The sequence below is a fragment of the Copadichromis virginalis genome, linkage group LG4, assembly GCF_057382275.1.
Source record: "Copadichromis virginalis isolate Kocher_CV1m ecotype Utaka linkage group LG4, C_Virginalis_male_GT1.1, whole genome shotgun sequence".
NCBI lineage: Eukaryota > Metazoa > Chordata > Actinopteri > Cichliformes > Cichlidae > Copadichromis > Copadichromis virginalis.
In genome coordinates this window covers 31320932-31335553 of record NC_140621.1, presented here as the reverse complement: position 1 = coordinate 31335553, position 14622 = coordinate 31320932, and the positions used below count along the sequence as shown (strand labels likewise).

Here is a 14622-nt window from a genome sequence, read left to right as displayed (position 1 = left end):
AACTATTCACTAGTGATTAAAAATGATATTTAAATAAAGTTTATTGGCATCTTTTACCTTTTTACAAACAGAAAACATCAACGATCAGCAGCCTAAACCTTACCAGTGGAGGTGGCTGAACTGCTTGAAGTCATAAAAATAATAATGCTATACTGATCAGTCTCCTATGGCTCAGAAAACTGTCTCGCCTTCCTAACCTACATTTAGCTTGTTCCAGTCTCAACACTGCAGACATGCTGCTATATATTTTAAGCAAGACATTTTGCTGCAGTGCTACAGCAAAAAACTGAATTAAAATACTACATCCAAAAATACTTGCGAATGAAAAATAGGTGGAGCATCTCAGTGTATCACAGACAAAGTGGAAAATGCTGTCGAAATGCACAGCTTCATCAACAAATCCTCTCCACAGAACTCAGTACTAGAACATCCCGGTCCACTCATCAGGGTTTCCACCAGAACGAATACCTCCAGGACTGAACACGTTCTTCTTCCCTGGTTTGCTGCTAAAGCAGCTCCAGTTTGTTTCCAATTAAAGTGACCTGAAAATAAAACTGAGACAAGTTGAACATCACTGTTAAGTCAGTTTAAAACAACACAGTGTAGTGTCACTAAAACTGGCATAATATTTTAAGACGTCTCACTGCTGGATTTGAAGTCGTTCAACTGATTTCTGATGCTTGTTAAAAGAACACCTCAATAATCTAACCGAGAGAAAATATAAACCTGAATAATTGCTATAGAAACAGTAATTACCTAATCCCAGTGATATATTCCACAAATGCCCCATATGCTTCACAAAGTTCCAAACAACAGTAAAATACAGAATATTATATTACAGTGTGGTGCACAACTCCACATAAAACTCACCGAATAAACTTCTATCTAACCACAAAGGCACTCTCTCGGATCTTGGAAAGTGGAAACTGTGAAAAAATGGATTACACAGAAAGTCATTTTACTTTACCTGTAAGATTTATTAAAGATTTATTAGAACTCAAATTTTAAAACCTACACTTACATCCAGTTCTCTGGGGAATTGAACAGGCTCTATTCCCTTACAGCAGAGCACTGAGAAAGGCCTCTCCTCGGTCTCTGAATGCTCTTTGAAGCACAGACTGAACACTTTGGCAGGCAGGTAAACATCCCAGTCAGCTGCATGCTCCTCTATTAGATCGTTCACCATCCTGTTTGATTAGGAACATTACAGCACTGAGATGTTACTATCATGACAGAACATCCAGGTATTATGCGCTGATTGTTTGTAATAACAGTTTGGTCCACAGGTGCCAGATATTTTATATTTTTGGTGTTATTTATTCCCTTTTATCTCATTGAGAAAAAAACATAAATACTATTATAAAAGACAACTACATCATCAGCAGAAAATTGTTGTTCAAATATTCCTTTAGCTCCCAACAAAACAAGTACTGAGAATCCACAGAGAGTTCAAAATTGTCCAGACTCTTTCAGCTCCAATAAAATGAGCGTGACTGCTGTTTCAATAAAGTTTCATGTCCAGACATCCAAAAGTAAAGAAGAGCTAATTTCCATCTGAAGTTGACAAAATTCTCACTTTAGTATATTTTTTGACAAAAAAGAAAAAAGTAGAGCTCGGCTATAACTTTCGATGTTAAGGTAGATGGAAAAAATAACAGCAGCTTTGGGATACTTGACATATGCTTTACTACCAGGTGGCTAGTTATGGTCGAGCTGATAGAAACACATTAGCACAGATCTGGATAAAACTATTCTCAATAAAAGTTCACGTTGAGGGTCTCCCACTATCATCTGGTAGGAAGAAGATGATGAAAACGGACTATATTTCAGAGATGATCCATCAACAACACAATGCATTAAAACATGTTCCTGTGTGGTTTGAATGACTCACTATGAATAATCCTGTTACATCACCACTTAACAAACAGATACTGATGTTTGCCTGATTTATTGGTGCATGCACAGTTATAACTGCCCTAAAAGCACGAATGCATCTAAAACTATTAACTGCAAAACCAATATGGTAACAGAAAACTTCAGAGACTTTAGCATTCATGATATTATTAATAACCTAAGTGTTTTAATCCTGTGTTAAAAGCTACAAGTTTTCACCTGCAACAACAAGAGAATGAACTTTGTAGGTCATCCAAATGACAAAATGTATTTTGGTAAAATTAATCAAATCTGGAAAAGGACCAAAAGAAACAAAACTACAGGTATAAAGGCATAACAAGACTATAAAATGTCACAAAAAACAAATATTAGCACACCCTGGCTTTTTACAGACCTGTCTATCAGCTGTGGTGTGATCATATCTGCGATGCCCGTCTGCTGATGATAGACCACAAGAGCAACAGCAACCTTCAGCTGATCTTTCAGTTCTCGGTTGATCTGTCATCGGGAAGACATTCACACAGTATACAGTTGTGTGAAACTGGACAATGAGGACACACTATAACATTAGTTTATAACAAAAAAAAGTATCATGCATTATATTATGAGCTGGAAGACACAAAGGGCTTTTTCAGCTGGTGGTAATTCATTTCCAGTATAACATGTTATACTGGACAATTCAGAGTATATGTTTAATTTAACAAAAATAAAACCAATATTATTTCATTAGCATTTAATTATCATGACATCTCACAGAATAGATAAAGTTTCATTCTCAGCACCATATTTTTATACTGGAACTCTAAAAAAAACAACTGTATTCATGCAAGTACCACAAGACAAAACTGTTACCCATTTGGAACAAACCACAACAGTATATGTGTGAAAGAAAATAAGGAGGAGTATATTAGCTTCTCTTTATGCATTATATGATTGCCGAGTTGGTCTTGTGAAGGTTAAATATGCTCTTCTAAATTAAAAGCATGTCACTATAATAACTACACATGGGTTTAACTGCCTTGGGTTTGGTTTTCAGGCACTAATTCCAAGTCAGATTTATAAGGCACTTTAAAAAATGCAAGTTTCTAAACTTCAACTACATTTTTGATGTTGATATGAAATCAGGTTTTGCAAAACAGTCCAGGCAGATTAATCAAGTGTGCGCGCTCACTTTGTGGACTATGTCAAGAGGCAGTCTAGAGAGGATTCTCAGTGGATATCCAAAGTGCGCAATGATGTCCACGACGTTCTTTGCCACATCTGAAGGGAGGCACGCTGTCATCGGCACAGCTTCCACCCATTTGGAGTAGAAGTCGGTCACCGTCAAAATGTATTTGTGTCCATTTACTGTTTGAGGCAGCGGTCCTCGGACATCCAGAGCAAGCCACTCCCATGGCTCCTTCACCTGCAGTCAGGACAATGCATCAGGCAGAGGGACAAAACCACCCAAAACCCTGGTTTGGATTTGGAGTAACACCTGCAGGTAATCGTACAACAGACGTACCTCTATAATGTTTTCATTGTCTTTATCCTCAGGCTGTAAAAATGACAAAAGAGGAGGTGAATTAAGTGCTCCACGATATAAAAGACAAACCTTTACAGATTAAAGGGGTGTAAGAATAATGCAGCAGAGACAGGAAACTGTGACACAATTGTGCGCAACACTTAGTGTCCTGATACCCGTGTGGAGCCCTTGGTTAAAGCTAGTCTGGTGAATTCTGTTTAAAAATGTCCCAGTAGTGGGTGAACTGGAAATATATGAGAATAAAAGTTTATTTTTTGTTTATGATCCAATCAAGTGATCAGGGTTGTGGTTTTAGTGTTCATCCGTTCATCCAGTTTCAGAGAATTATTACATCCCCAGTAGACTGAAAATATTCTACTTACACTGAAATTATTATCTGGAGCCCAGTGGATACTCTGTTGATGCAGGTGGAAACACACACATAGATTAACTCGCACTAATGAAGATAAACAACAAGATAAAACATATCGGATATGCCGTAAATGCCATAAGATTAGCTAAACATAAACTCTTAAGTTATCCCAGTGATCAGTATGTATAAAATACAATTCCATTTACCTGTGGTACACAGTAATCTCCATGAAAAAAGTGTGGAAATGAATCGATCTTCATCAGTGCTTCATCAATTATAATCCTCCATTTCTCTGACGTTTTGGGATCTCTAATCATTAAAACAGAAAAAAACGTAAAACATTAAGGAAACGATAATATATATCTGTACAGAAATTATTAACAAAATAAATAAAAGAACAGGAAAAATTTTAAATTTATGAAGGAGAAGCACCAAAGAAACCTCTCTGGTGTTTGATTTGATTTTACCTTTTTCCAAGAGAAAACCTGTGATCGACCAGAAAGTCATCTTTGCCAACACAACAAGTCCCAAGGAGACCTTTGGTTAGGTCTGAAAACTGGTTTAGTGACCTAACCAGTGGGCAGATCTCCAATGGACCAATACAGCAAACCACCATGACTGTAAATTTGTTTTTAAATGCGTGTACAGCAGGAAAATGTCATCTTAAATGCTTTTATCAGCTTTTAAAAGAAAAAAAAACAACTTAGGTTTGACATTGTGTTATACCTGCAAACTGTACCATCCAAAACAACCTTTTTGCAAGATTACTGTGGTTTTTAGGCTTGTGCATTAAATATATATCAATTTAAAATCTGAGGCGTTTGTATAATGCTAACTGCTTCTATAAAGACATTTATGAGCCACAATCTTTCAGCAGGTAGCAGCTGACAAACCAGATTGTTTTTATACCTCTGAGAGAAACTGACTAGTCAGAAGTAACATGTTTAGTCCTTTTATCCTTTTTAATCTTTTGCTTTTCTTCTAAAACTTCTAACAAATCTTAAATGTCCCTCACTGAGCACAAAACAAATATTTTTCTCAGCAAATAAATATCAAGCATCAAAACCACGCAAAGAAAAATGCTTTGTTTTCAGAATTTATGTGCATATTTGAATGTGTAGCTTATGACTACAAGGCAGCACTTTTAAGTACACCTGTGTGAACGATAAGAAGTGCACTAAAACTAAACTCGAGACTACAAGTTGGTCAGCAATATGGCTTTCTTTCCCAAACTACACGGTCACTATAAATATACAGTGGAATATAACTGAATCAATCTGTGACACCTAGAAACTGTTTCTCATAACCTCATTATGGTGTGAATGTTAAAAGCTCAGCAAATATATAACAAAAAAGTTGCAGATTCAGTGAATTAAGGAGCGATGAGAACAGGAGGAAGTTGGTTTTAGAGAATAATATGGAATATGCTGCTAATATTATTTACCACAATCTAAATTTTGATCTCTAAGCTCATCCAGCCTTGTTTCCTTTATTGAACAAACACTGCAAAAATTAAACCTTTCTTCATTTTAAAATGTTATTAATAACATATAAAGCCCTACATGGCTTGGCTCCTACCTATACAGCAGATCTGCTTAGACTGAAGAGGGTCATCTGGGTCTGAAAAGGTCCTTTAACTGTTTTACGTCTTTACTTTAAAACCAGAGGTAATAATGCTTTTGAGGTTGCCACTGCTAAACCTTCCTCAGCTTATCAGGTTGGCTGAATTTTTTATGGTTGGTTTTCAGTGACGCTTCATAACTCCGCTTTTCCTTAATTGTTTGACTGTTGTTTTTGGCCCTTGGTTCTTTGAATGTGTGCATGCAGGAATGAATGTAAGACTAACTGCATGTTTAATTATGTACACTTATCCTTAATGTGTGGTTTTATTCAAACGGTTAAGCACTTTGTAAATATGCACTTTACAAATAAATGTATTATTAATAATTAACAAGCAAATATGCACAAGAAGCTAATGGCAGTCTTCAAACTGTAAACACTGACTTATTAGACGTATAATTAATGATTTAAGAAACTGGCTCCATAGTGTAGCTGTTCACACATTTGCCTAAAAAGTGAAAGATAACAAGGAAGAGACACAAATCCCTCATGAAGGGCATCCGTACTGTGCATACTGAAGCATTACTGCTTATTATTGATTTATGAAAAGAGGACTAGGACAGTAAACGTCTCCTTGTGTGTAGTTACATACCCAGATGTCTCTTGGTCTGTCTGGCTGGGTTCTTTGGCCCGGACACTGTCGTCTGTTGCAGGGAGAGCTGATGTTGCAGATGCAGCCAAATCCTTCTCTGAGCTTTTAGCACCAGGTTGCTGCTTTCACAATAAAATAAACAACACGTAATGCATTTAGAAAAATGAATAACATTAAACGTTAAACAATAAAAAGCTAACTGTCTGGGTCAGCTCACCTTGTGTCGTTTACGTCTCGGGTTAATGGCAGCCTGTATCAAGGAGACAGTAACAACACCTTTATTTTTAAAAAGCCGCTGAGGTTTAAACAGAAAAACAGGAGGAGTTTCATTATGCAGCTTTAAATATTTCACAAATGTTTTATTTCTAAATGATGCCAACAATTATCTATGATACACACAAACCTTTTTCTGTGTGTTGTCAGTCGGTGTAAATATGGTGGGAACCGCATCTTCCCGAAGTGTCACACTTTTGCCCGTTTTGTCAATGTACTGCTCCTCAAAGTGATTGATGCACAGAACAGAAAAGCGAGTCGGCGTCCAGTCCTTCCACTTCATGTTCAGTACCCATTTTTTAAGTTTTCGGGGATTGTACAGGGGAAACCTGCATGCACACACAGAAAACATTTTTTTCCCGTGTGAAAAGTAACTCACTAAAAATTGTGTAGAGTTCAGTAAATTTTACCTGTTGACTAACTCTGTTAAAACTAATTATGATATGCTATATGTAATATAACACTCAGTATTTCCAGCGTGATATACTGAACGTAAGCTAGATAATTAAACTTAAACAACAGAAAAACATAATAATAAGAGCATAATTTACTGTTAAAGATCTTAATCTGGAGTATTTTTGTCTCATAGATGTAATTTAGAGGATCTTAAGTGGTCTTTTTTCTTCTTCTTTTTTCAGTTGCTGCCTTTAGGGGTCGCCACAGCAGTTCATCTGCCTCAATCTCAACCTATGCTTAGCATCCTCCTCTGTCACAGCAACCCTCTGTATGTTCTCCTTTACCAAATCCACAGCTCCATGTTAAGCATCGTTTGTCCAATATATCCACTGTCCCTCCTCTGCATATGTCCAAACCATCTAAAAAAATGCAGCTTTCTAACTTTGTCTCCCAACACTCAACCTCAGCTGTCCCTCTGACATACTCATTTCTAATCCTGTCCATCCTGCTCATTTACAATAAAAATCTTAACATCTCAAACTGCGCCTCCTGTCTTTTTGTTAGTGCCACCATTTTCAAACCATAAATGATAACATGTCTCACTAGCATCTTGTAAACCTTCCCCTTTACCCTTGCTGGTATCCTGTCAAAAAAAAAAAATAAAAAAAAAAAAATCACCCGACACTTGTCTCCACCCACTCCACTCTGCCTGCACTCTGTTCTTCACCTCTTTTATGCACTGTCTATTGTTTTGGATGGTATGTAAACTCATCTATCTTCAGTACATCTACTTCTTGCAGTATCACACCTGTATCCCTCTCATTTCTCTTCTCTCTTTAGTCCACATCTTCACACCTGTTCCTTACTGTCAGTATAGGTCACAATGTTCCCTGCATCACAGTCCATGAAAACTATGGACTATGATGTTTGTTGCTGAAAGAAGCACCTCAGGGCTGATCCCTGATACACTCCCACCAGCACCTTAAACCCTTAAGTCACTCCTACAGCACACAGCTCACAAGTGGTTCTCAAACGATTTGACTTAGAATTTAGTGTGAATAAAACCCCTCTATTGCAACTGCATAAAAAAATAAATAATGCTGCAGCAAAATGTACAGTGATAAACTTTATTTGTTTATGCCCTTTTTTTGCTTAGTGAGCTTGTGTACACGTCTCGGTAACTTTTCCAGGTGCACTCCGAACTGCACTCCCATGTATACAGAAAAAGATCTAATTATGTGGGCTTAAAATGTTGAGAAAAGGTGGAAAATTTGAGTCTTAACACTGATACAAGCCTAGTTCTGTCAGCCACTGTTACTTTACAAACGTGCTTCTAGCTGTCTGTTGGTTTAGTTTAACCAAAAAGCAGCGCTATTGTCGAAAACTTACTTAAAAAACTTTACGTCTGGATCGCTCGAGGTGTCGCAGTTGTAGGCACACGTATATCTCCCCATTTATGGTCAAATTTCGGTCAAGTTGGAACCACAAAAACCGATTTTGTTGTTGCTAACGCTAAAGTTGTATGAGAAACGTCTCCAGCTAACAACAATTTGGACACTTCAACATCCGGAAGGACATTTCAAAATAAAGGTCGCATTTATTCTTCCTTAGAAATATGTACTTTTTTTTTACATTTATCATTAAAAATTAATAATATTTAGGATTGATAATTAATATGATTTTTGTTTTTTCAAAAATCGTGGTATTTGTGAAAATTCCTGATATTGAGATTATGTTTAACCATATGGTGAAAACTACAGAAAATTAATTTGCTGGATCCATAAATGTGATATTTCTTTGAAATGATCTCCTAAACTAATAGCTTTTTCTTTTTGGGGGTTAAGTCTACAATTTCGTGTTATCGTTCAGCAACTGTGGTTTCCCCAGAAAGATATGTCCATAAAATCACTTGTCTTACTGTATGTAATGTAATAAATTGAATTTAGGCATTAAAAAATATATATATGTACTTTAAAACACAGCCACAATTCACTAAGACTAAAATTGACTGGGAGGACTGAATTATGTATCTATTATGTTTACATTTACTCTTATAGTGATTTGTCTCATTTTGTAAATTCACTTATATTTTAATCTACTTTTTCAATTTTTTTTAAATGACAAAAAAAACAAAGTTAAGAACAATAAGTAAGAAATAGCCCTGTGGCATGTAAGAAAACTTCAAGTATTATTATTTTGTGTTTACGTACTATTAGTAAATTATAATTTTACTCAACGATGTTTCGAACTTGACATATCCGCTTTGCACCGGATGTTGTTGCTCCCTCTTCTTTGTTGTGCCTTGATTGGTTAAGGCAGTTTAATACCGCCCCCTTCCCTACCGTTTTGTTTTTGCATCTATACTTTGATATTTTCTTCAAAATACCCACACAAAAAAAGCTCCAAGATCATTTTCTCCGTGGTGATCTGCTGGGTTTTTTTTTAATTACTTAAAATATAAAAATAAATAAAATATTATTCTTGTAAACATATAAACTATTTTTCTCTGGAGAGTTGGGGCAGCTAAATGAATCAAATCAGGCATACTTAAAAACACCTTTGTTTATTTAAAGCTTCTCAGCTGCTTTTTGTTTTCCACTCGACTCTCCACTCATCCCAGTCGATCAGGGTTCGTTTCATGTCCCATCCTGCAGCTTCAGCACCTGAAGGTTACATTTCCAGAATCATGCTTCCACTAAAGGAATCAGAGAGGATGATTGGTAAGTTAAAGCAGTTTTGCATGTGCTCACCCTTAAGTAATGGATTGAAAATGGCATCCATCAGCTTGTGACTCTTGTGCACCATTTCCCAGTGACCTTCTAAAAAGAAAAGAGGAAGTTTTACAGTTCTTCACATTTAAACAGTTAAACATGGAAAGAGGTAGAGGCTCACTTTGTTGTTTCGGTGCAGCCCCTGTAGCTTCTCTGGAGTTTGACGAGCTCAGCATGTTGCCGAGTACTACCGCCTGGCACATCGCTCTGATTTCGTCACTCACTGAAGCTTCTGGTCCCAAACAAACACATACACAGCCTGCGAGAAAGACAGGAGGTTTAAAAATAACTTTCCAAGTATGTAAACATGCTGCTTTTCTTTGCATGGGTGGAAGACAGCATACCATTTCTGACTCCTAACAGGTAAGGCATGCTGTTTTCCTTCAAAGCCAACTCAAGATCTTCTGGGCTGCAAAATGAGCAGAACGATAATGAAATTCCTTTTAGTTTTATGACATGTTTCCGAAGTGTTTTTAACTTCAACATATAACAGACCAGTGGCTCACAGCTGGAATACACAAACTGTGGCAGGAGGAGGAATCTTTAAACAGCTCATCGTTTTTATCCATAAACTGTTTCAGTTATTTAAGATCATCAAACTTTCTGCCCGTCACGGTTTCTGTGTGTGATTTAAGACAGACTGATTTGGGGGTCAGAGGAAGGTGGACAGAACAGACAAGGAGGCACATGAAATGAGAAAAGCCGCCTTCTTCTTTGCTTCCTCCACTTGCATTGGTGTGAGGAACTAAGACGCAAGGAAAAGAATCGAAAACATGTAATTTGAGAAATGAACGTTTCAGCTTTTCAGTGTCTGACTTTAACTATTTAATAAAAACTTCCCTGTTCTGGATTTTTCCTCCTTGTCTCACTCTTCCCCTGCATATTTTCATTGCTACTGCAACATTTAAATGCGTGCAAACCAAGTTTTGAAATCACCTCTGTGCAATCTCCTGCAGCCTCACTCCAAGCTTTATCGGCACAGTTTGCCCAAACTCTAAAACAAAATCAAAAGCAAAACAGAAGACAACTTAATAAGATTTACAATGACTCGACACAGGACTCTACCCTGCCAGTGTGATAGCACAAAAAACTTAATTCTTACCAAAGAAAACTGGTTCTCTCTGATTGGCCTCTGGTGGACTCAGGATTCGTTTGTCCTTCAGGTACTGCTGCAGTACGATAGAAAGCCGTGCTTCGTTGAAGGTTTCCATGACAACTGAACGCACAGCCTTGTAGTTGGCAAAAAGATGAAGCACGGTGAAGAGGAAGAAGAGGCAGAGAGTCAATCTAAACAAGACAGAAAGGGAGAAAGAGACTGAGGTGGGTGATGTTAGAGGCATGAAACACTCTAAAGCAACAGTTCACCCACATTATTTACTATTACTATTTTTTTTTTATTATCCTATACTTTGATTATCATTTTTTTGTTCTTTTTCTTTATTTTTTTTTCTCTTTGATAACTTTACTTGCTGTGCAGTCGTTTAAGTCAAATTTACTTGACCCGATCCTTCTAGATCATTTTGTCTGGGTTTGGACGTACCAGCTAAGGAAATGTCCACCTTGTCTTATAATATAATAAAACTGTACCACAATCACCTTGAAGGCTCAAAGTGCCAAGAAAAAAAGGTTTTTCTCCAAAACTAGAACCTCACATCAAAACAATCATAAACAGCATTGCAGGCTGGAGCAAAAACATGTTTTTTGGGTAAACTGACCCGTTAAGAATATAATTAGTATTTGAAATATAGCAAAACTTACACTGGATTATCAGTGACGAGGGGAATGAGTATCAGACTGACCAGCAGTCCGGCCAGATTCACTAAAGTCTCCTAAAGGAAAACACAGAGATGATGATGTTATGATGGCTTTACAGATTTGCTACAAATTACCTGTTTTTTACTGTGTGTCTCTGGAGATAAACATTGTGTACATAATAAAATGTATCTGCTTCAGTAGCAGGGACCTGAAATGTTGCTGTTATTATTAATCAAACGTGCTTTACCTGGTTTAACTTAAAACTACCATTAAAGGGCTTTTTGTGCTTCTTTCTTGTGCCACACCAAAATATTGTATACAGAATATATCCTTTTCTAATTACCATCACATTAAGTTTCCATCCTGGTACATTTGAAAGATTGAAAACATGTAGACAATGAACAGTGTAAAACTGCTCACGTTGGTTAGCTTGATGATACACAGTGTGATGAAAGTAGGAAGTGGCAGCTACCTGACTGCCGTCTTTGGCAGAGATGTCAGCCATGTTGTCTCTGCGGGCCTGATGAACAGTGAGAGCCGCTCTGGTCGCACCACCTGCCACTCCAACAATAGACTGGAGAAGACAAACACAAATGGATGACATGCAAGATAACGCAACGTAACGTTTTATACTTTTTCTGCATCCTTGCACCTGGGCTGTCCTTGGTCAACTAGACAGGAATTTCATTTTTATATCACCTATTTAGCAATGGGAATAGCCTTTTAAATTGTGGTGTACATTAAATAATTTTGAACAGAATTAACCCGTTTTTTGTTTGTTTGTTTGTTTGTTACCTTGAATATCCCTGCAGTGCACACAATGAAGGTGAAGCAAGCAGGAAAGTAAGGAGCCAGTATTTCCATGAACATGGCAATGTCATTGAGCACATCAGCAAAAAGTCTAATTGGGAATTAAAAAACAAACAAAACTCAAATGGGTTTCCTGTGGTGACTGGAATGACTTGTCTTACACATTCATCACATACCTCCATTTTTTTGCTTCAGAGTCCAGCTTACTCCTGGAAAAAGACGAAGAAACTTACTCTGAACATAATTTCTATCAGAACAAAAGCCAATGTTGTGTGTGTGTGTGTGTGTGTGTGTGTGTGTGTGTGTGTGTGTGTGTGTGTGTGTGTGTGTGTGTGTGAGTGAGAGAGAAGAGACTGGCAAATGGCATTGAAGGAAATACTGATAGAATCACTTCCTTAAATTTCCTTAAAGCACTGAATTTTATGCACTTTAAAAAAAATTTATCATCAGTGGCCACAGTTGTAGAATCTAAAGTATTTGCTTTTGCACACTGGGTTAGATCTTCTCATATAAGCCTTACCCTTTCTGCCAGGCGAAGAGGATTCTTCCCAACATGCCAGTCCCATCTGCAGGGAGACACATTTGTTTGTTATCGAAACACCAGTGAGGTCAGCACGAGCTGTGCAGGGTTAATGTAAATGTAAATGTACTTTTCCACCTTTTAATAACCAGGTAACAGTGGCTGCAGCTACGGTGGCCTCCTGGTTTCCAACACCAACACCTCTGAGGGAAGCCTGAGTGGCGAGAGTCCCTGACAGGGAACTGGAGAAGGCCTGAGAGAGGAGGAAGAGCGTGACTGAAGGGGTTTAATGTCACAGATATGTAACTATCCCTGTTGTATTACCCACTGTACCTGCATTGTATCCCAGAACTGGTACTGCAGATAATCATCACTCACACTCTCTGGATAACCTTGAGGCAGAAAGACGCTCTGAAATCAAAAGTTCAAACTTCAGGTTGATGTTTGCAGTTAGCGTAAGCACAATTAAGTTCACTTGTGCCTTACTTTAAAAACTCCAAAAACCGAGTTTCCTCCTGAGTGACCTTCACTCCCATCTCTCCTCCTCTCCATCACTCCATCTTTTGATACATACTTCCAGGATTCTGCACTGCCATATCTCTCTGTTGCCAAAACCACACCTTTGTCCGTCTCCATTTATACTTTTAAGAGCGATAGTCGGAGGGATGTAAACGATTTTTTAAACAAACTGAGCAATTCTGCGGCTTCAGATCCACTGGAATGCATTTAATTAAAGCCCAGCTAAAAGTGGACTTCAGCGTGACAGAGCCGACGTGTCCTGTTTTGTTTTGATTTGTGACGTTTCCGGGTTTGCTTCCGCACTCACAGTTTCCCGATCACTCATTGGTGGATTAGAAGTTCAAGGCGGAGCCCCAGCGGAGACGCTCAAATGATGTCAAAGAAACGAGAAATCGATTTTTTTTTTCTTCGCTTTTTACGGTCTTGCTGGAGGAACAATAAATATTTTTCATAACCATGTGTCAGTTAACATGAATGAACTCAGATGATAAAAAACAAATACTGTCAAAAAAAAAGCGTACACAAGCAGGATAAATAAATAAAATATAAATAATAAATAAAAATAAAAATGTGATACCAACATTGCAATGCACATTCATTTAAGACAATATCTACAGTTTCTTTCCCCTAAATTTCACCAACCTTGTTTCATACGGCTCATGCAATGAACTTCACGTAATTTAACCATTTTTCCATTCTTTAACTTCCAGGTGATTTAAAATTAAACATAAAAGTATAAACACAATACATACAGTTAAATAAATAAATAGAAATGGTTCACCCTGTCTTAGTATGGCACCTGCTTTTTCTCTCTCCCCTCTGTGCAAGTGAATGGTGATTAACCAATCCTTTACAGCAGTGGGTGTGGTGTCTGATAACCCAGAGCAAGCACACCTGTTGTACACCTGAGTGATCATCCTCATTATTTAAATTCAGAGTGCTGCTCAGGACCGGATTGTTAAACAGTTTTTGTGGTACTGTTATTTAGGGGGTTTAGTGCAATTATGAACTGTTTGCTTGGGTTTAACCTGTGAGACACTCACCTGCCTTTCATTTCCTGTGTTCCTCTCTGGAGAATCTGGACTAATCCACGTACCTGCCTTGTCCATTCCCCCTTTTACCAGCTGGAAAATAACCTGCCTAATGGAAGCCAAGCCCAATCACAGTACTTTGCAAAGACAGGAAGTTGGTGGGAGGTTTTCCTGGTCCTTACTGGGGAGTTAACCCACATTCTGAGGAAACAAACTTCACTGCTGCAGAAAGCAGTAATCGAACTTTTGCACCTAAGGACCATTTGCTTAACTACGAATGGTTTTTCAACCAGTTTATTAACCAGTTAATTCTTGAGTTCCAGTTGTTTATCTTGCAAACCCACCTGTGCTCTGCTGTATTTACTCCTGTTTTACTGGTATTAAAGTCAAGTCAAGATACTCAGACTACCACAAACGTTATAGCTGTGACACTTAAAATTGATTTAATTCAATTTCATTTATGTAGTGCCAAATATAATAACAGTTGCCTCAAGGTACTTTATACTGCAAGGTAATGAACGTACAATAACACAGAGAAAATCCCATCAATCAAATGACCCCCTTT

The 14622-nt window shown here is 37.6% G+C and overlaps 2 protein-coding genes across 3 annotated transcripts; both read right to left on the bottom strand.

The window, feature by feature from the left end:
• Window positions 1-23: 23 nt before the first annotated feature.
• LOC146711864 (uncharacterized) lies at window positions 24-8216 on the bottom strand. 2 transcript variants are annotated; one of them, XM_085454901.1, is made up of 12 exons: window positions 8041-8216; window positions 6386-6584; window positions 6200-6232; window positions 5983-6101; window positions 3977-4079; window positions 3781-3813; window positions 3398-3430; window positions 3065-3298; window positions 2288-2391; window positions 1022-1187; window positions 871-926; window positions 24-554 (listed from the first exon to the last, which is right to left on the bottom strand). In XM_085454901.1, the coding sequence occupies exons 1-11, from the start codon at window positions 8103-8105 to the stop codon at window positions 882-884; spliced, it is 1134 nt and encodes a 377-aa protein (XP_085311027.1). In that variant the 5' UTR covers window positions 8106-8216; the 3' UTR covers window positions 24-554; window positions 871-881. The 2 variants fall into 2 exon arrangements, with proteins under 2 accessions (XP_085311027.1, XP_085311028.1); XM_085454902.1 differs by having other exon boundaries at window positions 24-542.
• Window positions 8217-9195: 979 nt separating this feature from the next.
• Window positions 9196-13316, bottom strand: rusf1 (RUS family member 1). Its single transcript, XM_085454899.1, has 14 exons — window positions 12994-13316; window positions 12841-12918; window positions 12646-12760; window positions 12508-12553; window positions 12164-12196; window positions 11973-12078; window positions 11650-11751; window positions 11181-11251; window positions 10525-10709; window positions 10359-10416; window positions 9767-9831; window positions 9544-9681; window positions 9402-9470; window positions 9196-9314 (listed from the first exon to the last, which is right to left on the bottom strand). The coding sequence occupies exons 1-14, from the start codon at window positions 13141-13143 to the stop codon at window positions 9229-9231; spliced, it is 1302 nt and encodes a 433-aa protein (XP_085311025.1). The 5' UTR covers window positions 13144-13316; the 3' UTR covers window positions 9196-9228.
• Window positions 13317-14622: the final 1306 nt, after the last annotated feature.